Here is a 25977-nt window from a genome sequence, read left to right on the forward strand (position 1 = left end):
TGAGATCATGCCACTGCATTCTAGCCTTGCGATAGAGAGAAACTGTCTCAAAAAAGAAAAAAATTGTTCTCCTAAAATCTTCAGATTTCTAGATAGGATCGGTTGATTATTCAAATAAATTGGAGGGGTACTATAGAGTATGGCAAAGAGAGATTGGAGCTAGCATTGTCTGTTGGAGGAAAGGCTCTTTTTGACTCTAGTCAGCCTCTCCTGATAAATACCTCCCTTGTTCTGGTTCCCTGTACCTGCACTATGAACCACATGCCTTTCCAACATCAATTTGATTGCCTAAGTCAGTGCCTTACTCCAGAGTTCTTTCATGTGTAAACACTTAAGCTTGGCTTTCTGGGACGAATTAGCCTTGGGCGAGTTTGAGTGATGAGGATTTTTTTCCCAGGCATCTCACATCGTCCTAGTTTCAGATCCAGCAAACACTCATTAAGGGCCTTTTATGTGCCAAGCAAGGGCAAGGTGCTTTCACTCATATTGTTCCTCCTCACAACGACCCTAAGAGGAAAGTATTAACTAGCTCCCATTTGTAAATAAAGAACTTGAGATTCAAAGATTTTAAATGATTCCCTTGTGGTTGCACAGCCCCTGACTTCCAAGTTCAGTGAGATTTCTATTTCTACACTAATTCTACAGAGCTTGAAGACTTAACTCCTTAACTCAGATGAATAAAAAGGTTTCTCTCTAAGGCCAGTTTGGATCAATTGCTAGGTGGCTGCTTGGAGTTAAGGATTTGCAAGTGCCACTCAAGTTTGTTGAGCAACAATGTTGTGATCGATTGGCAATGTCCGGTGTGGGTGGAGCAGGTGTCTGCCAAGCTGCTCTGGACCTGAGGTTTCTAATCATCACCCTCTGCTCATTCTGCCCTCCTCTGCCATTCTGGAGTCTCTCCTCTGATGAGCACTGTTTGCCTGAGGCTGGATTTTTGCTACTTTAAGGGGCTTTGATTATCACCTTTCTGACTTGGCAGAATCATCTTTGCGTTCAGAAATAATGCTAAGGCTTTGGGAGGCTGAGGTGGGAGGATCGCTTAAGCTCAGGAGTTCAAGAGCACCTAGGCGACATAGCCAGACCCTGTCTCTATTAAAAAAAAAAAAAAGAAGAAGAAGGCCAGGCATGGTGGTTCACACCTATAATCATAGCACTTTGGGAGGCCGAGGCAGGAGGAACCCTTGAGCCCAGGAGTTCAAGACCAACCTGGGCAACATAAGGAGACCCTGTCTCTTTTTCAATTTTATAATTTTATGAAAAAAATAAAAAGAAAAAAGAAAAAAGATGCTAATAGTCTGGTGAAGAGCTTCATTTTCTAGATATGAAATCTCATTGTCAGGCAATTTAGATAACCTTAAAGTTATCACTCGGACTCACCCCATCATAGGCTTAGAAAAGTGAGTTGAGGCTGGGCTCAGTGGCTCACGCCTGTAATCCTAGCACTTTGGGAGAGCGATGTGGGTGGATCACCTGAGGTCAGGAGTTCCAGACCAGCCTGGCCAACATGGTGAAACCTGGTCTCTACTAAAAATACAAAAATTAGCCTGGTGTGGTGCTGGGCTCCTACAATACCAGCTACTCAGGAGGCTGAGGCAGGAGAATGGCTTGAACCCAGTGGGCCAGAGATTGCAGTGAGCCGAGATTGTACCACTTCACTCCAGCCTGGGCGAAAGGGCAAAAGAGTGAAACTCCATTTCCAAAAAAAAAAAAAAAAAAGAGAAAACAAAAGAAAAGTGAGTTGAAGGTGAAAGCTCGAAACTTTTACTTCTGTGCACCTGGGAGCCCCCCTATAGCGTCTTTCCCTCTTCCCTAGGGGCTCCTCGGTTTACAGGAATTCTCAGGGAAATCACTCCAGCAGCCAAACTTCCATACTGGGATGGACAGACCCAGAGCAGTGGCACATCGGTATCACCTGGAGGGCGTGTTAAAACACAGATTCCTGGGCCCCACCCCCAGGGTTTCTGCTTCAGGCAGTCTGGGGTAAGTCCCAGGAATTTGCATGTCTGGTTTCCACTACTTTGACAACCACTTTGACAACCACTAACCTGGAGAGTACTTATAATGGCCGGTTTAGAGCATGGGCTTGTTTACAGATGGTGTGTGTGGCCAGTTTCTCTATCTGTGGGGAAGAGATTCTGTTCTCAAATATTTAATAAGCATCTCGTACTGTGCTGCTGAGGGAAATGTAGAGGAATATTAAGCTTGTCCCTGGTAGGCTTTGGAGCTTAATTTGGAATCAGTAAATTGCATTGCTGTGTGTAAAGTACTGCCCTCACCCCCTTAAGAGGATGTGGCAAAAGGCTTGAAGCAGTGACTAAGCCAGGGGAGGATTCCTGGGGCAGGTGATATTTGAAAGGAAACCTGAGGCTAAAAAGTTATTGGCTATGTGCGCTTATGGGGGAAGAGAAACTCACGGAGCAGAGCCTGTACATTAAAGGGTCTGGAGATGCTGCACTAGGTGAGAAGAAAAGGTTTGTGTTTGTTCTCAGAATTCCATTGTGACTCCTATATGTAAACCAGAAAGTATCAGAGACAAGTCTCAATCAACTTAGAGAGTTTGGCCAGGCAGGGTGGCTCACGCCTGTAATCCCAGCACTTTGGGAGGCCAAGGCCGGCAGATCACTTGAGGCCAGGAGTTTGAGACCAGCCTGGCCAACATGGTGAAACACCACCTCTACTAAAAATACAAAAATTAGCTGAGTATGTGGTGTGCGCCTGTAATCCCAGCTTCTTGGGAAGCTGAGGCACCAGAACTGCTTGAACCTGGGAGGCAGAGGTTGCAGTGAGCCGAGATTGCCACTGCACTCCAGCCTGGGCAACAGAGCGAGACTCTGTCCCCCTGACCCAAAAAAAATTTAGAAAGTTTATTTTGCCAAGGTTACAGGACATGCCCATAACACAGGCCCAGGAGGTCATGTGCCCAAGGTGGTCAGAGTACAGCTTGCTTTTATATATTTTAGGGAGACAGAATACATCAATCAATACATGTAAGATTTACTACATTGGTTCCATCTGGCAGAGCAGGACAACTCAAAAGGGGTGGAGGGGCTGCCAGGTCATAGGTACTCTACTCTAGGGGTACCTAGGGGCTGCCAGGTCATAAGTACTGCTATTCTAAAGCCTCCAAGTAACAGGCTTTAGAGAATAAACTGTAAACATTTCTTATCAGACTTAAGGTCGGTGTTGATGTTAATATTGGAGGGGTATGATGGGGCTTGACCTAAAGTGATCCATCTGCTTTGGCCTCCCAAAGTGCTGGGATTACAGGCGTCGGTGTTGATGTTAATATTGGAGGGGTATGATGGGGCTTGTCCAACCCCCATTTCCCTTCATGGCCTGAACCAGTCTTTCAAGTTAAATTTTAGGGTTCCCCGGCCGAGGAGGAAGTCCATTCAGATGGTTGCAGGGGCCCTTCAAATTTTATTTTTGGTTTATAGATATGAAATGAAGATGCAACTATCTAATGATAATGATAAAATGTGGGTGCTTACTGTGTAGTTGGTGCTGTGCTAAACATGTTACTTAAACATGTTACTTCCATCATCTTATTTCTCATACCCATCCCATGAGGTGGAGGTACAGCTCTAATCCCCATTTGTAGTAGTTTGCCGAAGCCACAGCAACAAAGCACCATAAACTGGGTGGCTTAAACAGAAATTAACATAAATTATTGTCTCATGGTTCTAGAGGCTAGAAGTCTGAACTCAAGGTGTCTGCAGAGTTGATTTTTTTTTTTTGAGACAGAGTTTCACTCTGTCGCCCAGGCTGGATTACAGTAGCATGATCTTGGCTCATTGCAACCTCCACCTCCCGGGTTCAAGCGATTCTCCTGCCTCAGCCTCTTGAGCTGGGATTACAGGCACACGCCACCATGCCTAGCTAATTTTTGTATTTTTAGTGGAGACGGGTTTCCCATTTTGGCCAGGCTCTAACTCCTGACCTAAAGTGATCCATCTGCTTTGGCCTCCCAAAGTGCTGGGATTACAGGCGTCAGCCACCATGCCTGGTCCTTATTCTTTCTTACTTTCTAATGACTTAGTTAAAGCTAAACATATTTTCCAAACAGAAATCAGAGTGTGTGCTTTTTTATTCATGAACCAACAAGACAGAGTGCTGGTCATTTGGCCTATCCTTGGAAATCTGCGATGTCTGGACATCTTAAGCATAGCATATAGATGAGTAATACTCAAGCTAGGTTCTGAAACATAATTTAATTATACTCCTGCATGTTTAAAAGAATTCAGAACCTAAGAATTAAAAGCTGACCCAGAGCCAGGCACGGTGGCCGGCTGGGTGTGGTGATTCACTCGTGTAATCCCAGCACTTTGGGAGGCTGAGGCGGTGGATCACCTGAGGTCAGAGTTCCAGACCAGCCTGACCAATGTGGTGAAACCCCATCTCTACTAAAAAACAAAAACAAAAAATTAGCCAGGCGTGGTGGTGCACGCCTGTAATCCCAGCTATCCCAGCTACTCCGGAGGTTGAGGCAGGAGAATCGCTTGAATCCAGGAGATGGAGGTTGCAGTGAGCCTAGATGGCGCCACTGCACTCCAGCCTGAGGGACAGAGCAAGACTTTGCCTCAAAAAAAAAAAAAAAAAGCTGACCCAGAGCCCTAGATCTCTTAACTTTTCACAGCCAAATCTTAAAAGCCTTCTCTGTGCTTTTGGTTCCTTTTCCTCACTATCACCTGCCCTTCTGAACACTTTCTCCTCTGCCTATGCTAGAAACTTAGAGGCCCAGTAAGTGGTTTCAGGTGTCCTATGGGCTGGGCACAGCATTAAATAAAAGCTCTTCCCTTAGGAGGAACTGCAGTCTAATTGGCAATCGGCAGTCACGTTGCTGTTTAAGGAAGCTTATTCTTCTTATTATTATTTTCAAGACAGGGTCTTGCTCTGTTCCCCAGGCTGGAGTGCAGTGGCATGGTCATAGCTCACTGCAGCCTCCATCCCCTGGCCTCAAGCAATCCTCCTGCTTCAGCCTCCCAAAGTGTTGGGATTATAGGTTTGAGCCACTGCACCAGGCTGGAAGCTTATCTTATGATTTCCATTTCATCTGATAAAATTGAGATGAAGAATTTGCTTCTAGTTCTGGCTAGAATGGGGGGTTCTTCACTCACATCGGTTTTGATTCTTCACTCATATCAGTTGAATGGTTGGTGACAAAACTTTTTAGTTCAGTCAAAATTTTTATTCATTTAGAGGTAATCTGATTGTGTAGTGAGACTAGGCAATCCCCTTGGGCAGGATTCACTCCCCCCCCATCAAAATTATTTGATATTTGAAAAAAATATGCCAGGCATGGTGGTTTACACCTATAATCCCGGCACTTTGGGAGGCTGAGGTGGGCAGATTGCTTCAGCTCAGGAGTTCGAGACCAACCTGGGCAACATGGTGAAACTCTGTCTCTACAAAAAATACAAAAAAGAAAAAGAAAATAGCTGGGTGTGGTGGCGGGTGCCTGTAGTCCCAGCTACTTGGGGGTGCTGAGGCAGGAAGATCACTTGCGACCAGGAGGTCCAGGCTGCAATGAGCCATGATTATGCCACTGTACTCCAGTCTGGGTGACAAAGTGAGACTGTCTCCAAAAAAATAAAATAGTGATGTTTGAAAAAATATTTACAATTTTTATTATAATTATTGCTGTTTGATATTGATATTTGAAATATAATATTGATATACAAGTAATCAAAATATGCATATATAAAATTATTTTTACTTCACATCTTAAGACTGGTTACTTAAAATAATTACCTCTGTCAATACACTTTGAAAGAGGCTTTGTAAATTGTTAAATTTGTCTCTTCTGATAGCTGTAGCTCAGCAGAATAAATATGGCAATAGTCGGCTGGGTGCAGTGGCTCATGCCTGTAATCCCAGCACTTTGGGAGGCCAAGGCGGGCAGATCAAGAGGTCAGGAGATCGAGACCATCCTGGCTAACACAGTGAAACCCCGTCTCTACTAAAAACAGAAAAAAATCAGCCGGGTGGTGGAATGCGCCTGTAGTCCCAGCTACTCGGGAGGCTGAGGCAGGAGAATCGCTTGAACCCGGGTGGCAGAGGTTGCAGTGAGCTAAGATCGTGCCACTGCACTCCAGCTTGGGCAACAGAGGGTGACTCTGTCTCAAAAAAAAAAAGAAATATACATATATATTTCTTTTTTTTCCTAGAGTGTGTGTGTGTGTGTATATATATATATATAGTTTTTTATATATATAGTTTTTTATAGATATATATATATAGTTTTATATATATATATAAAAAACAATAAAGAGGGATGCTTTCCCAAGACTTGGAACAAGAAATCAAAATACTTTAGCAACTGAAGGATGATTCAAGTAAAGGCAGAACTCGATCAAGAAGGGAAAAGATATGTAAAAAATAAAGTGTCATTGGGAAGAATAGCTAGGACTGGCTGTGGAAAAAATAATAGAAAAACACTCTGCTTATGTGATTTAGTGTTTACAATGTAAATCTGAAGGACATCTGAATCTTTTGGAAATAAACCTGGGTTGACTTGTGTAAAAACTTAGATCATGTCTCAGTGACAGAGCTCAGCAAAAAACAAAAACAAAAAACCAAAACAGAAACAAACAAAAACTTAGCTTATGACTTTGGAGGTAGGAAAAGCTGAAAGCTCCCTACATTCCTGAAATTAAATGAGAGATTTCACTCTTGTGTTTAACCTGGCCTTCAGATCCTAGATTAGCAAAGAATTTGATGTGCCTTCTACAAACCTGATTTTATTCATTATGATTCCCCACCTTGCTTGCTTTCCTTCACTACTCTGGGAATGTGGAAAAGTTTAGCTGGATGTACTGGACTACCAGCAAGCTCTCCCAGAGATCATGGGACAGAAAAGCTCAGAGACCAAAACCAGGTGTTAAAATCACACGATTCACTCAACTTGAAAACATAGTGAGAAGCAAGGGGAAAAAGATGGTATATTAGTCCATTTTCATGCTGCTGATAAAGACATACCCAAGACTGGGCAATTTACAAAAGAAAGAGGTTTAATTGGACTCACAGGTCCACATGGCTGGGGAGGCCTCACAATCATGGCAGAAGGTAAAAAGCACGTCTCACGTGGCGGCAGACAAGAGAAGAGAGCTTGTGCAGGGAAACTCCTTTTTAAAACCATCAGATCTCGTGAGACTTACTCACTATCATGAGAACAGGATGGGAGAGACTTGCCCCCTTGATTCAATTACCTCCCACTGGGTCCCTCCCGTAACTTGTGGAAATTCAAGATGAGATTTGGGTGGGGACACAGCCAAACCATATCGATGGAGACTAACATAGGTAGGTGAGGATACAAATGGGGTGAGAGAGCCACACTTCTGGAACCCTGTGCTTGCAGTGTCAGCTTTCCCTGCTGATGGTGTGGTCACAAAAACCAAAGTTAAGGTTGAACAAGGGGCTTCAGCGGATGGGAAGTATCTGAAGTCAGCACATGCGTGCTCTTTCAGGGGGATGCAAGGCAATATGCCTGGCTAATAGCTGTAGGTCATCAGTGATCTGTGTGTGTTTGTGTGTTTTCTTTTTTTTTTTTTTAAGATGGAGTTTTGCTCTTGTTGCTCAGGCTGGAGTGCAATGGCACGATCTTGGCTCACTGCAACCTCCGCCTCCTGGGTTCAGGCGATTCTCCTGCCTCAGCCTCCCAAGTAGCTGGGGCTACAGGCATGTGCCACCATGCCCGGCTAATTTTTCTATTTTTAGTAGAGATGGGGTTTCACCATCTTGGCCAGGCTGGTCTCGAACTCCTGACCTCGTGATCCATCTGCCTCGGCCTCCCAAAATGCTGGGATTACAGGCATGAGCCACTGTGCCTGGCCTGATCTGTGGTTTTTTTTTTTTTTTTTTTTTTTTTTAACGGGAGTCTCACTCTGTTGCCCAGGCTAGAGTGCAGTGGCACGATCTCGGCTTGCTGCAAGCTCCGCCTCCCGGGTTCATGCCATTCTCCTGCCTCAGCCTCCCAGGTAGCTGGGACTACAGGCGCCCGCCACCATGCCTGGCTAATTTTTTGTATTTTTTTAGTAGAGACGGGGTTTCACCGTGTTAGCCAGGATGGTCTCGATCTCCTGACCTTGTGATCCGCCCACCTCAGCCTCCCAAAGTGCTGGGATTACAGGCGTGAGCCAGCGCGCCCAGCCCTGATCTGTGTTTTATCTACATTTTGAGGCAGAGTATATGTGGGGCCAGAACTGAACATGATGGATGTCACTGATGGGTGATCAATTTAGGAATGACATAGCTGTCAATCTTGGGATAACATGAGCTGAGCACTATTATATATTATTAATGTTTATGAAGTGTCTATTATTAATGTAAATCATAATCTAGAAAAAGATTTTATATATAATTATATATTATATAAACAGTATATAATTGACCAGGTGTGGTGGCTCATGCCTGTAATCCTAGCACTTTGGAAGGCCGAGGCAGGTGGATCACCTGAGGTCAGGAATTTGAGACCAGCCTGGCCAACATGGTGGAACTCCATCTGTACTAAAAAATACAAAATTAGCCGGCGTGGTGGTGCATGCCTGTAATTCCAGCTCCTTGGGAGGGTGAGGCAGAATTGCTTGAACTCAGGAGGCAGAGGTTGCAGTGAACCAAGATCATGCCATGGCACTCCAGTCTGGGTGACGAGCAAAAACTCCATCTCAAATAAATAAATAAATAACAGCATGTAATTATACAAATTACATTTTATAAAATTGTATTACATGATAAATATAATTTTTATATATTATATATGAATATATATGCCATTATATATTATATAAATATACATAAAATATAATTTTGTATTATATATTATATATAAAATATAAGTTAAATATTTATTAAATTTACTATTAAGTAAATATTGTAAGATTTAAAATTTATTTCATTCTTCAATTTCTTTGTATGTATAAGTAAAACTCTCATTTGTTTCATTCTTTTAATCTATATTTAACAAAGGAATATTCTATTCTGTTTAACATATCTTACAGGTTATCTTACATGTCTTACAACTTACCGTCTACACTTAACACATCTTATGAATTCTGCGTGAGTCTTAGAAGCTACTTATTTCCTCATTATCTATGCTAAATAAATCAGGAGTTTCATTCATCTGATTTTTTTTTTTTTTGAGACAGTCTCACTGTCGCCCAGGCTGGAGTGCAGTGACGTGATCTCGGCTCACTGCAGGCTCTGCCCCCCAGGGTTCACGCCATTCTCCTGCCTCAGCCTTCCGAGTAGCTGGGACTACAGGTGCCCGCCACCTCGCCCGGCTAATTTTTTTTTTTTGTATTTTTAGTAGAGACGGGGTTTCACTGTGTTAGCCAGGATGGTCTCGATCTCCTGACCTCGTGATCCGCCCGCCTCGGCCTCCCAAAGTGCTGGGATTACAGGCGTGAGCCACTGCGCCCGGCTCATCTGATTTTTAAATTGTCCTCTATACTAGTTTGAAGGAGAACTTTAAATGAAAGTATTTATTCAGCCAATTATGGTATATTCATACAAATGGAATATTATGCAGTTAGAAAAAATGATGATATAGATCTAGTTCATGAAACAAAAAGTCCAACTCTATTCTTATGTAGAAATAGGTTGCAAAAGAGCAAATCTGGTGTATCCCAAGTGTATACCCCAGGTGTTTAAGTTGTGTGCAATATGTACCTACTTATCTGTGCAGAGAGATAACCTGGAAAGGTGCTCAGTAGTTGGCTCTGGATGGTGACATTTTAGTTGCACTTTACCACTTTTTGGTGATCTACTTACTGTATAGTTTGAGTGAATAAGCAATTATCACTTACATTAAAAACTGAAATCCAAATGTGTGTTTGTACAAACATACGTAAATAACATAAAAAGAATTGTAAGACCAGACCCTTTTCTTTTGAAAACCGTACACAGCATTTTGCAAATAATTATTTTTTAAAAAGTATCTTTATTAAAAAAATTTTTTTTTTTTTTCCGAGATCAGGTCTCGCTCTTTCGCCCAGCCAGGAGTGCAGTGGCGCAATCTCGGCTCACTGCAAGCTCCGCCTCCTGGGTTCACGCCATTCTCCTGCCTCAGCCCCCCGGGTAGCTGGGACTACAGGCGCCCACCACTGCGCCTGGCTAATTTTTTGTATTTGTAGTAGAGATGGGGTTTCACCATGTTAGCCAGGTGGTCTCGATCTCCTGACCTCATGATCCGCCCGCCTTAGCCTCCCAAAGTGCTGGGATTACAGGCGTGAGCCACCGCGCCCGACCTATTTTAAAACATTTTTAGCCAAGTGCGGTGGCTCAGGCCTGTAATCTCAGCACTTTGGGAGGCCAAGGCAGGTGGATTGCCTCAGTTCAGGAATTCAAGACCAACCTGGGCAACATGGCGAAACCCCATCTCTACCCAAAATACAAAAATTTAGCTGGGCATGGTGGTGCACGCCTATGTTCCCAGTTACTTGAGAGGCTGAGGTGGGAGGATCACTTGAGCCTGGGAGGCGGAGGTTGCAGTGACCTAAGATTGTATCACTGCACTCCAGCCTGGGCAAAAGAATGAGAGACCCTGTCTCCAAAAAAAAAAAAAAAAAAAATTGAGATGGGGTTTCACCATGTTGCCCAGACTGAACTCAAATCCCTGAGCTCAAGCGATCCATCCACCTCAGCCATCCCAAAGTGCTGGGATTACAGGCGTGCGTGAGCTGCCACGCCCAGCTGCAAATAATTATTTTTTTAAACTTCAAAATGTTTTACCTGACTTCAAAATTGTAATCTTTCTGTCTTGTGTCAGAGAATTGTAATGATGTCCCTTTAGCAGAATTTCCTAAACCTATCCCATGATGAGAATCACCTGGGGGTGCATGGGAACGCTGTCAGATCCCAACGCCCTTCTCAGACCCACTGAATTGGAATCTCTAGCAAAGGACCTAGGACACTGGTTTTAACAAGTGCCTCTGGTGATTCCTATCATCAGAGAAATTTAGGACACTGTCTTACAGAACCATAAATTTTATGAGCCACATTTTCAATTTTTATTGAACATCTCCTGGAGGTGCCTTTTCCGGGCCAGTTTCCTTTGTTTAAAGAGGCCCATGCAAATTTGCATAGCTACCCTGGAAAGCTATTTGTTTGCAGGTTTTTTCTAAGGCCACTTTCAGATCCGAAAATTCTTTGTGAATCTAAGATACTCTTCAACTTTAATCTGTGTTGATCGAGGATCCTGAATTCTTACAGCTAGTGGATTCTGGTGATAAGTTTTTTAAAGCAATTCAGGAATGCAGAGGGCCCTCTGGTTTCCCCAGAGTACTCGACAGTCCCCTGGGCCTTGCTCACCTTAGATTCCCTTTTAGAGCCCCTGAGAGGAGGGCCTTTTTATTTAGTGAAAACATTTGTTTACTGAAGTGTTTTTCTTAAAGTATTTTGGGGGTGAAGGGAGCTCTGAAATTCAGTTAGACAACAGAACGGCATTTGAATCAAGGATTCTCTCATTGGAGGGAGTCAAATCACATTTGTGGCATCGACCTTTTTAATAGCTTATAGGAAGAGTTTCACAAACTTGATTCCCCAGCATTGCTTGGATAAAACTCACTTTAGTTGCTGCGAGAGCAAAAATCATCTTGCATTCTGTTAAAAGAAGCTAAAAGGAAAGCAACAATAACAGCCACACCTCTCCTCCCACTCCATGCAATTGTTTTACTGTGTAGAGGCAAAGAATAGAGAGGCCGGAAAGCCGGGAAGTGAATGGGCTTTGAATCTGACAGACCTGGGCTTGGATTTTTTCTTCTTTTTTTTGAGATGGAGTCTTGCTCTGTCGCTCAGGATGGAGTGTAGTGGCGTGATCTCGGCTCACTGCAACCTCTGCCTCCCAGGTTCATGCAATTCTCCTGCCTCAGCCTCCCGAGTAGCTGGGATTACAGGTGCCCATCACTACGCCCGGCTAATTTTTATATTTTTAGTAGAGATGGGGTTTCACCATGTTGGCCGGGCTGGTCTTGAACTCCTGGCCTCAAGTGATCCGCCTGCCTTGGCCTCCCAAAGTGCTGGGATTACAGGCTTGAGCCACGGCGCCTGGCTGGATTCTTTCTTTTTTTGAGACAGGGTCTCCCTCTGTCGCTGAGGCTGGAGGGCAGTGGCACAATCACAGCTCACTGCAGCTTCAATCTCTTGGACTCAAGTGATCCTTCTGCCTCAGCCTCCTGAGTAGCTGGGACTTCAGGTGTGTGCCATCACGCTGGCTCGTTTACTTTTATTATTTTTATTTTTTGTAGAGACAGGGTCTTCCTATGTTGCCTAGGCTGGTCTTGAACTCCTGGGCTCATGCGATCCTCCCACCTTGGTCTCCCAAAGTGCTGGGATTACAGGTGTGGTCACCATGCCCAGTGGGTTTGGATTCCATCTGCTTGAGGATGACCTTGGGCAAACTGCTTTCTCTGAAGCATAGTTTCTTCACGTATAAAGCAGGGGCAATAATACTGACTATATAGTCACTACGTAGAATGACAGTGTAGTATATGAAAAGCTCTTGGCACATAATATGCATTTAGTCAATCACTGTTTATTATAGAGTTTCTGTTTCTGTTTGTTTCTCAGTGGAGGGCTAACAAGAGGTCTCTATCCCCGAAAAGAGGGTGTGGCTTTCATATATTCTACAGTGTAAACAGCAGTAAAATAGTAAAAGCTGTCATACTTTGGAGCACCTTGGAGTGCCTCTGAGGACCCAGAGTGTCCTGCCAGGAAGAAGTGCTCCTCCATGTTGCAAAGCATGCTCCCCAGCAGGTATGTCTAAACTAGACCGTGTGCCATAGGATGCTTCTTGGCTTTCCAGGAGTGGATCTGGGTTACGCTCTGCCTCAGCCCCAGGCGGAGCACCACTGTGGCCTCTGCCCACCACCTGAGCACACCCAGATGAGCCCTATGAGTCACCTAGGAGTCTGCATGTAGTCAGCCTAGACTACAGCCATCTCCTTCCAACCCAGGACGCTCCCCAAACACCAGTCTAGGGCACCCCAGCTTCTTCTTCTGAGACAGAGTCTCGCTCTGTTGCCCAGGCTGGAGTGCAGTGGCGCGATCTCGGCTCACTGCAAGCTCCGCCTCCTGGGTTCACACCATTCTCCTGCCTCAGCCTCCCGAGTAGCTGGGACTACAGGCGCCTGCCACCGCGCTCGGCTAATTTTTTGTATTTTTAGTAGAGATAGGGTTTCACTGTGTTAGCCAGGATGGTCTCGATCTCCTGACGTCGTGATCCGCCCGCCTCGGCCTCCCAAAGTGCTGGGATTACAGGTGTGAGCCACCGTGCCCGGCCTGGGCACCCCAGCTTCTTAATCCATTCAGGCCACAGCTGACTCTGAATTGCACAGCTAATTCTTTTTTTGTTTTTTTTTGAGGCAGGGTCTTGCTCTGGCATCCAGGCTGGAGTGCAGTGGTGCGACCTGGGCTAGGCAGCCTCTGCTTTCCAGGCTCAAGCCATCCTCTTGCTTCAGCCTCCCAAGTAGCTGGGACTACAGGCATGCACCACCAGGCCCAGCTAAGTTTTTTGTAGAGATCAGTTCTTGCTATGTTGCCCAAGGCTGGTCTTGAATTCCTGGGCTCAAACAATCCTCCCATCTTGGCCTCCCAAAGTGCTGGGATTACAGGCGTGAGCCATCTGCCTAACCTTATTTACTGTTTTTAATTAAAATAACACAGGGCCAGGTACCTTGGCTCATTCCTGTAATCACAGCACTTTGGGAGACCAAGGTAGGAGGATAGCTAGAAGCCAGGAGTTTGAGGCCAGCCTGTGCAACATAGCAAGACCTCATCTCTACTAAAAATAATTTTTTTTTTTTTCTGAGTAGCCGGGATTACAGGCGTGGGCCACCATGCCTGGCTAAGTTTTGTATTTTTAGTAGAGACGGGCTTTCACCATGTTGGCCAGGCTGGTCTTGAATTCCTGGCCTCAAGTGATCTGCCTGCCTCCCAAAGTGCTGGGATTACAGGCTTGAGCCACCGTGCCCAGCCTTAACAGTATTTTTTTTAAAAAATTAGCCAGGCCTGGTGGCGTGGGCCTGTAGTCCCAGCTACTTGGGAGGCTGAGGTGGAAGGACTGCTTGAGCCCAGGAGTTGGAGGTTGCTGTGAGCTATGATTGTGCCACTGCACTCCAGCCTGGGCAAGAGTGAGACCTTTTCTCAAAAATAAATAAAATAGGCTGGGCGCAGTGGCTCACGCCCATAATCCTAGCACTTTGGGAGGCCAAGACAGGAGAATCACTTGAGGTCAGGAGTTTGAAATCAGCCTGGCCAGCATGGTGAAACCCTGTCTCTACGAAAAAAAACCCCAGAAAAATTAGCTGGGCGTGGTGGCACATGCTTGTTGTAATCCCAGTTTGGGAGGCTGAGGCAGGATAATTGCTTGAACTCAGGAGGCGGAGGTTGCAGTGAGCCTAGATGATGCCACTGCACCCCAGCCTGGGTGAAATCAAGACTCTGTCTCAAAAAAAATAAAAAATAAAAATAAATAAAAATAATACTGTAGTAGGATCTCATTTTTGTAAACATTTTTCATTTCTTGATAGCCATCCATGTGGTCTTCTGTCTGTATATATGTCTAGAATGTTTACCTAATGTCAAAGATAGGTATTAGGACTTCAGTTTTTAAATTTCTTTGTGCTTTTCTGAACTCCTCAGATGCTTTATAATGAGCACCTTATTCTTGCAAAACTCAGTGGTCTAAAAAATTAACAAAAATGAAAATAGTTTTTAGTAACTATGGAACAACGTAAATAGCCTTACATCTGAAGTTACTTGCTTTACTAAATAGAAGAATGTCTACCTGGCCTGGTGTGGTGGCTCACGTCTGTAATCCCAGCACGTTGGGAGGCTGGGAGGTTGAAGCAGGCAGATCAATTGAGGCCAGGAGTTCAAGACCAGCTTGGCCAACGTGGTGAAACTCCACCTCTACTAAAAATACAAAAATTAGCCGGGCATGGTGGCACATGCCTGTAATCCCAGCTACTTGGGAGGCTAAGGCATGAGAATTGCTTGGACCTGGGAGGCAGAGGTTGTGGTGAGCCAACATTGCACCACTGCACTCCAGCCTGGGCAACAGAGCGAGAGTCTGTCACAAAAAAAAAAAAAAAAAAAAGAATGTCTGCGTGAAAATTTGTTCTGTTCTTTGAGATACTAGAAATGTAGATACCAACATATTGGGTTTAATGGCAAAAACCACAATTACTTTTGCACCAACCTAAAATAATTGACAAGTGGCAACTTAAGAGCAGCTTTCTGTTCTTTCTACATAATGTCAAGATATGGGAACAATCCTGAAGACAGGCAGTCTGAAAATTACTTATGAGTGATCCACAGAATGTTTCTAAAGGAAAAGCAAGAATCTTCAGTTGCCCAAAAGATGGAGGAGGCCTGAGAATTCTTACAGTGGTTTAGAATGTGTTCCTCTGTGCTGGAAGATAGCTTGAAAATACTTTGCTGTCTTTGTAATCTTTACACATCTATGATTGCTATAAAGTGAGCTTTGTTCTCTATTTCTAGAACCATCATATATTAGAATGAGGACTATCTCAATTCACAGGTCTATTATTTCTTGGGGGTGGGTGTCAGAGGGCATATGGCATTAGAAGCAGCTCTATATACAACTGAAAACAGTCTTGTAGCTATTTAGGATCTGGGAAGTAGGTGTACAAGTTAACTACCCCCACCCCCAAAAAAGAAAAAAGAAGAGGACTTTAACTTTGAAAGTGATCATGAGGGCCAGACGCGGTGGCTCATGCCTGTAATCCCAGCGCTTTGGGAGGCCGAGGCAGGTGGATCACCTGAGGTCAGGAGATTGAGACCATCCTGGCCAACACGGTGAAACCCCGTCTCTACTAAAAATACAAAAATTAGCCAGGTGTGGTGGTGGGCGCCTGTAGTCCCAGCTACTTGGGAGGCTGAGGCAGGGGAATCGCTTGAACCCGGGAGGCAGAGGTTGCAGTGAGCTAAGACTGCGCCATTGCACATTGCAATCCAGCCTGAGCAACAAGCGCGAAACTCTGTCTCAAAAAAAAAAAAAAAGTAATATATAATAACTAAAAGTGAAAGCATAAGGGGGCAAGCAGAACGTTAGATGCCGCTCTCCTGGAGGTAATCAGAGGGGCCATTGAGTGGGGTGATTATTGTGGGAGGAAGCCTGCAGGTGAACCAGGTGGTTATTGTTAACTGGTGTTTGGACTGAGGAAGATGGGTGGAACCCGGAGAGGAGACGAGGCTACCTGGACGTGGGGGCGGGGACGGGGACGGGGGAGGACACAAGGCCTTTACTGAAAAAAACATCAGGTCCCTCTGGCGGAGTTTTAGCTGCTGCCTCAGCACTTTAGTCATCTCTGTAGTTGAGCAACTCTGATGTGTCACAATGTGTTTACATATCTTTGTCTTCAACACACTGAGCAGGCTCCCTTTTATAAATTGTCATTATCTTCTCTATAGCTACCCCAGGGTATATGGTAGGCATTCAAGAAAGGTTTGTTAAAGGAGAGTTACAATTCCAGTCTACTTTACAGTGTACACGTTAACCAAATTGTTTGGTGAACCTGTAAACTTTTCTTTTTTTTTTTGAGACGGAGTTTCACTCTTGTTGCCCAGGCTAGAGTGCAGTGGCGTGATCTGGGTTTACTGAAACCTCCACCTCCCGAGTTCAAGTGATTCTCCTGCCTCAGTCTCCCAAGTAGCTGGGACTACAGGCGCCTGCCACCACGCCCAGCTAATTTTTTGTATTTTTAGTAGAGACAGGGTTTCACCATGTTAGTCAGGCTGGTCTCCTGACCTCAGTTGATCCACCCGCCTCGGCCTCCCAAAGTGCTGGGATTACAGGCATGAGCCACCACACCCGGCTGAACCTGTAAACTTTTCAGTGTTAGTTTTCTTTGCTCCCAGTTGATGATACTTTATAACCATATTGCAGATATATACATATATATATATACACGCACATACATATGTGTTTCTCAAGAATCTCCACATTCTTGAGAAAATACAACTAAAAGGCATTTAGTTTATCACATTAATTTAAGGTCTTCTGACCAACTTATTTCTTATTTTTTGAGACAGTGTCTCTCTCTGTCACCTAGGCTGGAGTGTAGTGGTGCAGTCATAGCTTACTGCAGCCTCAAACTCCTGGGCTCAAACAATCCTCTCCCCTCAGTCCTCGAGTAGCTGGGACTACAGGCACATGCTACCATGCCCAGCTAATTTTATTTTATTATTATTTTTTGTAGAGACAGAGTCTCACTATGTTGTCCAGGCTGGACTCGAATCCCTAGGCTCAAGCAATCCTCCCGTTTAGCCTTCCAAAGTGCTGGGATTACAAGCATGAGCCCCTGCACCCAGCTGACCAACCTATTTCAGAGACCTTATATATTGTAATATACACTGAAAAGTGTTGAAAAAAATTGTCCATTGCACAAACAATAACTAAATTTAAAAAGAAAAATATATGCACAAGCCTGTCTTTTCATGAAATCATTTTTTTGCATAATTTCCAGTTTTTATTTTTTTATAATTTTATCATTATCATCATACATTAGATGTAATTTGTGTTTTTTTGTTGATAATTATAGCATTATCATTCTCCTTGTTGTGTAGACTTCCTTATTACAATTTTAAATGATATTTTGCTATGCCAATTATGTTGATTTACTGTAATTTAACAGCCCAGCCCACCATCATTGGACATTGGTGGTTTCTATTGTTCATTATTAGATATAGGCAGATAGTGAAGTGCTGCCTCACACCTAGTCATCCACTGTAATCTAACCTCCAGTCGTATCTTTCCATTGAAACAGCTCTGGCCAAGATAAGCAGTGGTCCTCTACTTAATGAACATCATCAGTTCTTACCTTAATTGAAATTAGGTAAGACCTCCTTGAAATTCCATGTTTTTGGCCTCTCCCTCTTTCCTGAAGTTTGTTCTTTCCTTGGCTTTTTGGACACTCTCCTCCAGAGGCGTTTCCTTTCTGGCAGCTCCTCTTTGGTCTCTGTTCTGGCGACTCAAGTCTGCTCCCTAAATATTGGCATTCCCAGAGATGAGTCCTGTCCTTAGTCCTCTCTTGGCTTAATCTACATCACGTCTCTGAATGTGGGATTGTCCCCTCCCAAGACTTCAACTTTTATGATACATTGATGATACCCAAATCACTCCCTCCATCTCAAATCTCTCTACTCAAATATTCATTAGTGCCTAGCACATAGGAGACACTTGATACATGTTTGTTAAATTACTGAACATCTTCACCTGGATGACTCATAGCACTTGAAAATCAGTCTATAACTAAACTATCCTTCTTCAAGCTCCTCCCAAGATCTGCTCCCGCTCCTGTGTTCTGTTTTGATAAAAGCCACCGTCATCTCCTTTAAGTAAGCCAGAAACCTGAGAGTCAGCGTAGGCTCACTTCCCTCTCGCGTCTCCCCATATCTAGTCAGGCAGTCATCCAGCCTGCTGATCTACTTCCTTAGTTTCTCTAGAATCTGACTCCCTTTTGTCTAACACTGCCTAACTTCACGGCCACGTCATCTCTCACCTGTATTCCCACAAAAATGCATTTTTTGCCAGTCTTGTCATTCTTACTAACATTCTCCTCCCCCACAACCCGTCTCCCACCAACTGTCAAATCCATCTTTATACTTGCCTGGGCAACTTCACCTCCTGGCACCTCAAGAGTAAGCCTGCTGCCTCTTCATTCCTTACATCTCTCTGTGTTATTTATTCCCCTTACCTGGAAGGCTTTTTTCCTTCTTTGTGTCTTAAAAACGCATTCCAACCTCTCCTTTAGAATGTATAAGCAACCCCATCTCTGGAAAGCCTTCCCTAACTCTCTCCTGCTAGACCACTCTGAGCCTGCCAGGAATCTCAGTACTTACACAGTTTATCATTACTTGTTGATTGTCTACTGCAATAGACTGAGTTCCCTGAAGCAGGATCCTGAGTATTTTATCAAGGAGTTGACAGAGGTGTTCAGTAAGTACCTGTTGAGTAGAAGACTTTTTTTTTGTTGTTTTGAGACGGAATCTCGCTCTGTCACCAGGCTGGAGTGCAGTGGTGCAATCTCATCTCACTGTAACCTCTGCCTCCTGGGTTCAAGCGATTCTCCTGCTTTCAGCCTCCTGAATAGCTGGGACTACAGGCGTGCACCACCACGCCCAGCTAATTTTTGTTATTTTTAGTAGAGACTGGGTCTCACCATGTTGGCCAGGATGGTCTTGATTTCTTGACCTCGCAGTCTGTCTGCCTCGGCCTCCCAAAGTGCTGGGTTACAGGCGTGAGCCACCGCGCCCTGCTGAGTATAAGTTCTGTGGATAAACACATTCTAGGAGTGGGGTTAAAATGTGCAAACCCACATGTGAAGAAGATGACTAATAAATTGCTTCTCCAAAGAGTTGTATTGATTTACACTGCCACCAGCAAAAAAGCCAGTATATCAACTGAACCATGTTTCTAACAACCATTTACTGAATGCTTATCATCTGTCAGGTGTTGTGCCAGAAGAATGGAGCTTCTGTCTATAAATATTTCATCATTTTGAGTAGTGCAGTCCAATAGAACTTTCTGCAGTGATGGAAATATTCTATATTTACACTGTCCAATAGGGTAGCTATTAGCCACATGTGGCCTCTGAGCCCTTGAAATGAGACAAGTGTGACTGAGGAACTGAATTTGTCATTTCCTCTAATTTTAGTTAATTTACATGTAAATGTAAACACTCACTGGTGGCAAGTGGTCATCTTATTGAACAGTGCAACTCTAGAGAGAAAAAAGGAAATCAGTCAGTAGATGTAACTGCCACATTTTGGATTATTTTTTAAATGTTAGTGGCTCTAAGCCCACATCACTGAGGTGTGGCCAGCTCTCGAGTGCTATCATTTGTATTAGTCAGCACCACCTAATTTGGGAAATATTTTATTTTTTCCTTTTTTTTGATTAAAACAATTTTAAAAAAATAGAGATGGGGTCTCACTATGTTGCCCAGACTGGTCTCAAACTCGTGGGCTCAAGTGATTCTCCCGCCTTGCCCTCCCAAAGTGTTGGGATTACAGGCATGAGCCACCATGCCTGGTCAGATTTGGGAAACATTTTATAAATAGGTGCTTAGATTAGGAAAGCAACGCCTTACATCAGGAATACAACCAAAATCTCTAAGTCTGGAGACTTGAGGCAAAGTGGGAAACGTTACTCACAGTGCTTTTTATCCAGACTTAGTTACTCCAAAGGAGGCCAGAAGCCTAACACTTCTGGAGAGGCATCTACTGGACTTGTTTTTCCACGAAACTGCTAGACTTGTTTTGATCAGGCAGGAAGTGAAGCAACTTTTCAGGGAGAGAGCCCAGCATCTGCATCTCCTCTGGGGCAAACCACACCTTTTACCTTCTAGTTGTGAGCCTAGGTCGAGTTTTGCTTTCCAATTAAGAGAAGAGCAGGGCAGGCAAAACTATTCTCTTACAAGATGGTTTTTTAAGATTTCAAACCCAAGGTTATATTTTTAATCGGTACTTGTTTGGATTCTCCAAATTAATTTGTATGCTCTTAAAATAAAGACACTTACCTCACTGCACAGTTCTTTGCACATAGAGGACTTCGAAACGAATAAGCACACTGAGTTGCATTACATGAATCCTGTCAGATAAGCACTTGTGACCTACTGGCAACCTTTTATAAGCTGATGATGGGAGAGGAGTTTCAATCTCTTTATTGGAGTTGTTGGAAGTGTGCCAAAGAGATAACCTGCAGTATATTGTCCTGAAAAGTCATGTTTTAATATTTAATACGAACATCTTATACCCTCGGAATTCGGGTAGGCAGTTGTTGGGCTGAGAAATCTGGGGTGCAAGGCCGTGTATGTGCTGGTTGGCCGGCCAGGCCTCTAGGCAGGACCCAAAACTTTGAGGTTTTCCCAGTTCGACTCTTCGTAAGAGAGCTGAAGCTGCCTGTGTGAGGCCCTGCGAACCTCGCCAAAAAGTCTTCCTACAGGATGCCCCCGCGACCTCACCGGGGAAACACCGCGGACACTCGGGCCAGCAGCGTCCGGAGCTCACTCCAGGTCTCCAAACTTGCAGCGCTTCCCAGAGCGCGCGCGCTCGGAGCGGGACCTGCTTGCTCCAGTGCACGCCGCGGAGCGAACCATCGGGCTGGCGGGGGTGGAGGGGTGCAGGCGTGGGGGCTTCGGGCCTTCGGCTTCTCCTGCCGCCGCCGCCGCCTCCCGCCCCCGGCCAGGAGTCGCACGTGACGTGGTTCGCTGCGGGAGCCTCGGAGGCGCGGCGCCGGCGAGCCCTTCCCCGGCAGGCGCTTGGGTGGTAGCGGCCAATTTGAGAGTTTCCCGGGCCGGGCGGCCGGCGGGGAGGCGCAACGCTCGGGTCGGGGGCGGGCCGACGACGCCGCCGCCGCCGCCGCGGGAGGAGGGACAAAGGGGTGGGTCCCCGCGGGTCGGCACCCCGGCGGCTGGGGCTGCGGGTCAGAACACTGTCCGGTGGTGCCCAGGAGGAGTAGGAGCAGGAGCAGAAGCGGGGCCCGGAGCTGCGCGCCTACGCGGGACCTGCGTCCGAGATGCCGGTGCGAGGAGACCGCGAGTTTCCGCCCCGGCGAGAGCTGTCAGGTTTGCTCCGTGTAAGCGCCTCCTTGCGCCGCGCGGTTGGGAGGGGGGTCGCTAGCGTGAGCGTGGGAGCGCTGAGGGCTCTGCTCGCGTGCTGCACTGAAATTGTTCCCCGACGCGCCGTAGGAAGCTGGGATTCTCCCACCGGACGTGGGATGCAGGGGAGGGGTGGGTTTCACCGTCCAGGCTGATGGCTCGTGGCCTCCGGTGCTCCTGGAACCTTTACTCTGAAGTCACTTGGGCTGGAGATTAAGGCGCGAGTAGGGGACACTGTCTTGAACCCGGTGTCCTGTATTTCTGCTGGCTTGGAGGCATCTCGTGTCTGTTGTGTCGCTTCCGTGTCTTTGTGTTTTCCTTCTCTATTTGAAACCACATTCGATATTGATGCAAAGTTACAGGCTTGTGTACGTGAGAGAAACTGAAAACTCATCACAGAGCAGAATTCCTTTTCCTTTTCAATCAGCTGCGTCTGTAATATAAGTAAAAGCTTTTTTTTTTTTTTTTCCAGTAGGGAATGGGGATGGAGATTTGGAAGGACCCACAAAAGAGGAGTGTGATGAATGCTTTGTATTCTAGTACTGTCCTACCTGTCACCAGTTCATTTTATTTTATGTCTTCATTTGTCAAGTTTCTGCTTTTACACGGTAGTTTAAGTTATAAATAATCAGGGGTTTCTACCACAGGGTTTTAACATTCTTGAAATGTGGACAAACTTGGGAGTGAGTGCTCCCGCGCTTAGTAATGGAATACAGCCTCCCACCTCTATTTCAGCTTCAGTTCTTAGGCTAGGCTGCTTTTCTGGCAGCTGTCTGGCCTTAGTAATGATGGTTGTTTTTTTCCCTGAAGTTCTCAGCGGAGAGTCATCCCATGATAGAAACTGCCTTGCGCTCCTCACTCCGGCTCTCAGCCCGGGGAATCCCAGCGGGGAGGAGGGAGGGAGGCCGTTTTCTTCAGCTCCCCAGGTGGTCTGTGCTGGGTGTGCTGACGGTCCTTTTGGGAAAACAGGTCCACCTTTGCCTGCATAATTCAGAAAGAGATGTAATTTTCTGAGAGCGCACACCTAGGCAGGAGATCGCTTGAAGTGAGAAATTCGTAGTGGTAAATGTATTTGTAGCAAAGTACCACTGCATATCCTGCTTGAGAGAATGAAATTTTATTATTCAGTAAGTTTTCATGAACAGCTCCACTTCAGTGTGGGGATTACGCAGATGGGCAAGAGCGTGGCTCTGTCACACAGTCCCGTTGGGAAAGCCTGCAAGTCATTAAGAATCCGATGAGTGCCATTTAGAAATATGGACAGGGTACTGGAGCTTCCTCATTGTGGGGAGATGGCAGAAGCGGAGGTGCTTTACTAAAGCACCGGTGGCTTTTGAGGTGTTTCTTGTGGTTTTTCAGAGCTACTTCTGCAGTGGGGCCACTTTAGTTCTTTTCAGAGCTACTTATGCAGATTGATGAAGAAAGGGAACATTTCCCCTCTGAAATGCTGCTGTTACTTTTTCAGTACCGTCCAGCTATTATAATACTGAATGAGCCCCTACTCCTGCCAGTCACTGTGGGGGATACAAAGATGAACAAGATTCAATTTCTCCATTTAGGAGTCTAGTGGACCTGAAACTGTTAGACTTTACTCTGCAATCTCTGTCGGGATTCCTGAGACTGAGGGAGGGAATGTATGATGCCGATGCACACTCTGCAATACAGAAATTTAGCCAAGAGTGGGATTGGTCCTATATGCATTCCTTTCAGGGGATTCTTGCTGGGAATAAAGGGCATTTGAACAGATACCTCACCGAGCAAGCTACTGTAGAAAATGGGGCTAGTAATGCGTCCACCTCACCGGGCTGAGTGAGGTCTGAATGAAAGGACGTAGAGTACAAGGCATGTGGTGGATGCTAAGTAAATGGTACCTAGTAATATGAACCAAACGGGTGCTGAAAACTCTTAAGTGCCGGGTCCTGGATCGATAAGGGAGGTGAGATCTAAAGATACAAGTAGGAGGTGCCAGGTAGGTGTCCGGGAAAAAAACTGAAAGAGTTGTTGTTCACACTCTGTTGAAAGGCCTTGAAGGCCATAACGAAGCTTTGGGTGGGGGGAAGTCATAGAAATCCCTAATGTATTAAATGACTTGACTTTCCCTCCAAAGGAAGCGAACTAGTTTCCCAGTAAATATCCCACCCCATAACTATTTTTGAGGCATTCATAGGCTTAAGACCAATGAATTTTTACATCACCCCCGGGGGAATTGCATTTGCAATGACTTCTGCCTGCATTTAACTTTTGATCTAGTTCTTTGTACACTGACAAAAGTTCACGGCCAACCATTTCTCTTCAGGACATGTGTGAGAACTTTCTGCATACTGCTGAAGGCAAGGGAGATTTTGAGGTTAGCAAGGTTTTCCCTCCTTAAGAAGGTTATCTTTTTACGAGACACAAGTTCTTGAAACTAGGCGGGGCCACTTTAGTCCTGTGTGCAATAATATGTGTAGTAATATAAATAGTAATTTAAAAAGTCATGCAGACTTGGTTGGGGAGAGGCATGAAGTGTGGGTGTGGCGGGGGCGGGGTGAAGCGGTAGAAGGGTTCGCAATCACTGCTGAAACTTTCAACATATTCTACCAACAATATGAGCCACCAGGGAATTCCTTGCCTTATCTCTAGAACGAATCCCATTAAGCAGTTGCGGCTACAGATGAATTTATCTAGGTTGAGAGCTGATTCTCAATAACATGCCTCATTGATTTGACTCTAAGCAGTAATCAGGGGCCCAACAGTTGTTGGCCCAACCAGCCTTGATTTTCCAGAGAAGGTGATTTGGTATATGGTAGTATCTGAGGGTAGTATCTGAGATTGCCCCAGACGGGAGTGGAGGGAAGCAGAACAGTTTTCTCTGGCGTTTTACTGAGTTTATGTCTTGATCCTAAATCCAAGGGTTAGGGTCAGAAACATAGACTCAGAGGTTAGATTTAACACCCATTTAGTGGGTTAAACACATCAATGGTTATGTGAACTTTGTTAAGGTTAAAAAAACTATTTAGGGCCTATTTCACCCTCATAGGAATTTTTGCAATCAGCCTTTTTAGTAGATGCCCATATAGAAAGTGAATTTGGGAGGGTCTAAGGTGCTATTACTATTAAAACTTTTTGAAAAGACTATGTGATAGCAATGGGAAAAACATTCAGACATGAAAATCCAATATGCAGTATTGCAATAGCTAGTTTTAATTTTATATTTGTTTTTGTTTTTTTTTTGGGAGATGGAGTCCTGCTCTGTTGCCCAGGCTGGAGTGTGGTGGGGCAGTCTTGGCTCACTGCAACCTCTGCCTCCCAGGTTCAAGCGGTTCTCCTGCTTCAGCCTTCGAAGTAGCTGGGATTACAGAAGTGAGCCATCGTGCCTGGCCACTAGTTTTAATTTTGGATGGTACCTAGGAAAGCAGTTGAGCTAGTATGCTGCATACATTCTAGTGTGAGAGGCAGAGTTCCAGGTTGGAGAGTGTCTGCTTCCACTTTTTCCATTTGATTAGGAAAAGCACTTCTTAGAACTGGGTGACTGACAGCTAGAGCCCCAGAAGACCTGCACAAGCTGGGGCAATGGCTACCCATAACAGTGACGGTTCCATTTTGTTTTTTAAAGGGATTCATGTCTCTATCATCCAGCTGGCCATTAAACAACCAAAGCTTCATCATCCTAGATAACCTGTGAGCTCTCAGAGGAGACAGTGTAAGGACTGTCATACCCCCAAAATACCTAATCATTTAATAAAGCATTTTCTTTACCTTTTATGCTATCCCCAAAACAGTGCTTTCCAAAGTCTGGTATACAGACAGACTTACAGGTGGTGCAGAGAGATATATATTCTATTTTTCAATTATGATGCATGAATATTATACGTTAGGAATAAAAACAGAAAACCAGCTACCACATCCATTTATTTCATGGCTAGATTGCTTAGAATGAGACAAAAATAAATATTAAGTAAAGCAGTGAGTTTGCTTTAAGGAAAATTATCAACTCTGGGAATGAGTAATATGAGGCTAAGGCAAAAATGGTAAAGCTAGCCCTTGACATTTGAGGTGTGCATAATACTGCTTAAAATATGAGTGTGGTGCTTACTTATAGAGAACCTGGTATACCTCGACCATGCCTTCAAGAAAGTCAAACACAGAATGGCCCAGAATAGCCAGAAAAGTTGAATTTGATGGACTTTCTGTCTTAAGCGTGTGCATCCTGCTCTTATCCACTCAGATCTCTTAGATGTGGTTGCAGACAGTGTATTTGTAGAGCTAGCTGTTTGTTTTAATGTCTGGCCCAATTCTCATTCCTTTCTCTGCTTCCACAAGCCATTCTGCAGTTTTTAAAAGTCTGTTGGTATGACATTTTTGATATGATAGAGTG

At 44.8% G+C, this 25977-nt stretch overlaps 1 protein-coding gene across 3 annotated transcripts in view; it reads left to right on the forward strand.

Moving 5' to 3' along the window:
• TJP2 (tight junction protein 2) overlaps positions 1 to 25977 on the forward strand; it is a 106969-nt gene that overhangs the window by 1714 nt on the left and 79278 nt on the right. The window contains exon 1 of one of the 3 annotated variants that reach the window (XM_032164235.2): positions 21403 to 21598. The exons of 1 other annotated variant lie outside the window; for it this stretch is intronic. In XM_032164235.2, coding sequence (XP_032020126.1) covers positions 21539 to 21598 — 60 coding nt within the window. In that variant the 5' untranslated portion in view covers positions 21403 to 21538. Of the gene's footprint in view, positions 1 to 21402; positions 21599 to 25977 lie in introns of those variants that run through there. One more of the 3 variants, XM_032164231.2, reaches the window with a different exon arrangement.

This window comes from Hylobates moloch, unplaced genomic scaffold (genome assembly GCF_009828535.3).
Source record: "Hylobates moloch isolate HMO894 unplaced genomic scaffold, HMol_V3 SCAFFOLD_10, whole genome shotgun sequence".
Classification (NCBI taxonomy): Eukaryota; Metazoa; Chordata; class Mammalia; order Primates; family Hylobatidae; genus Hylobates; species Hylobates moloch.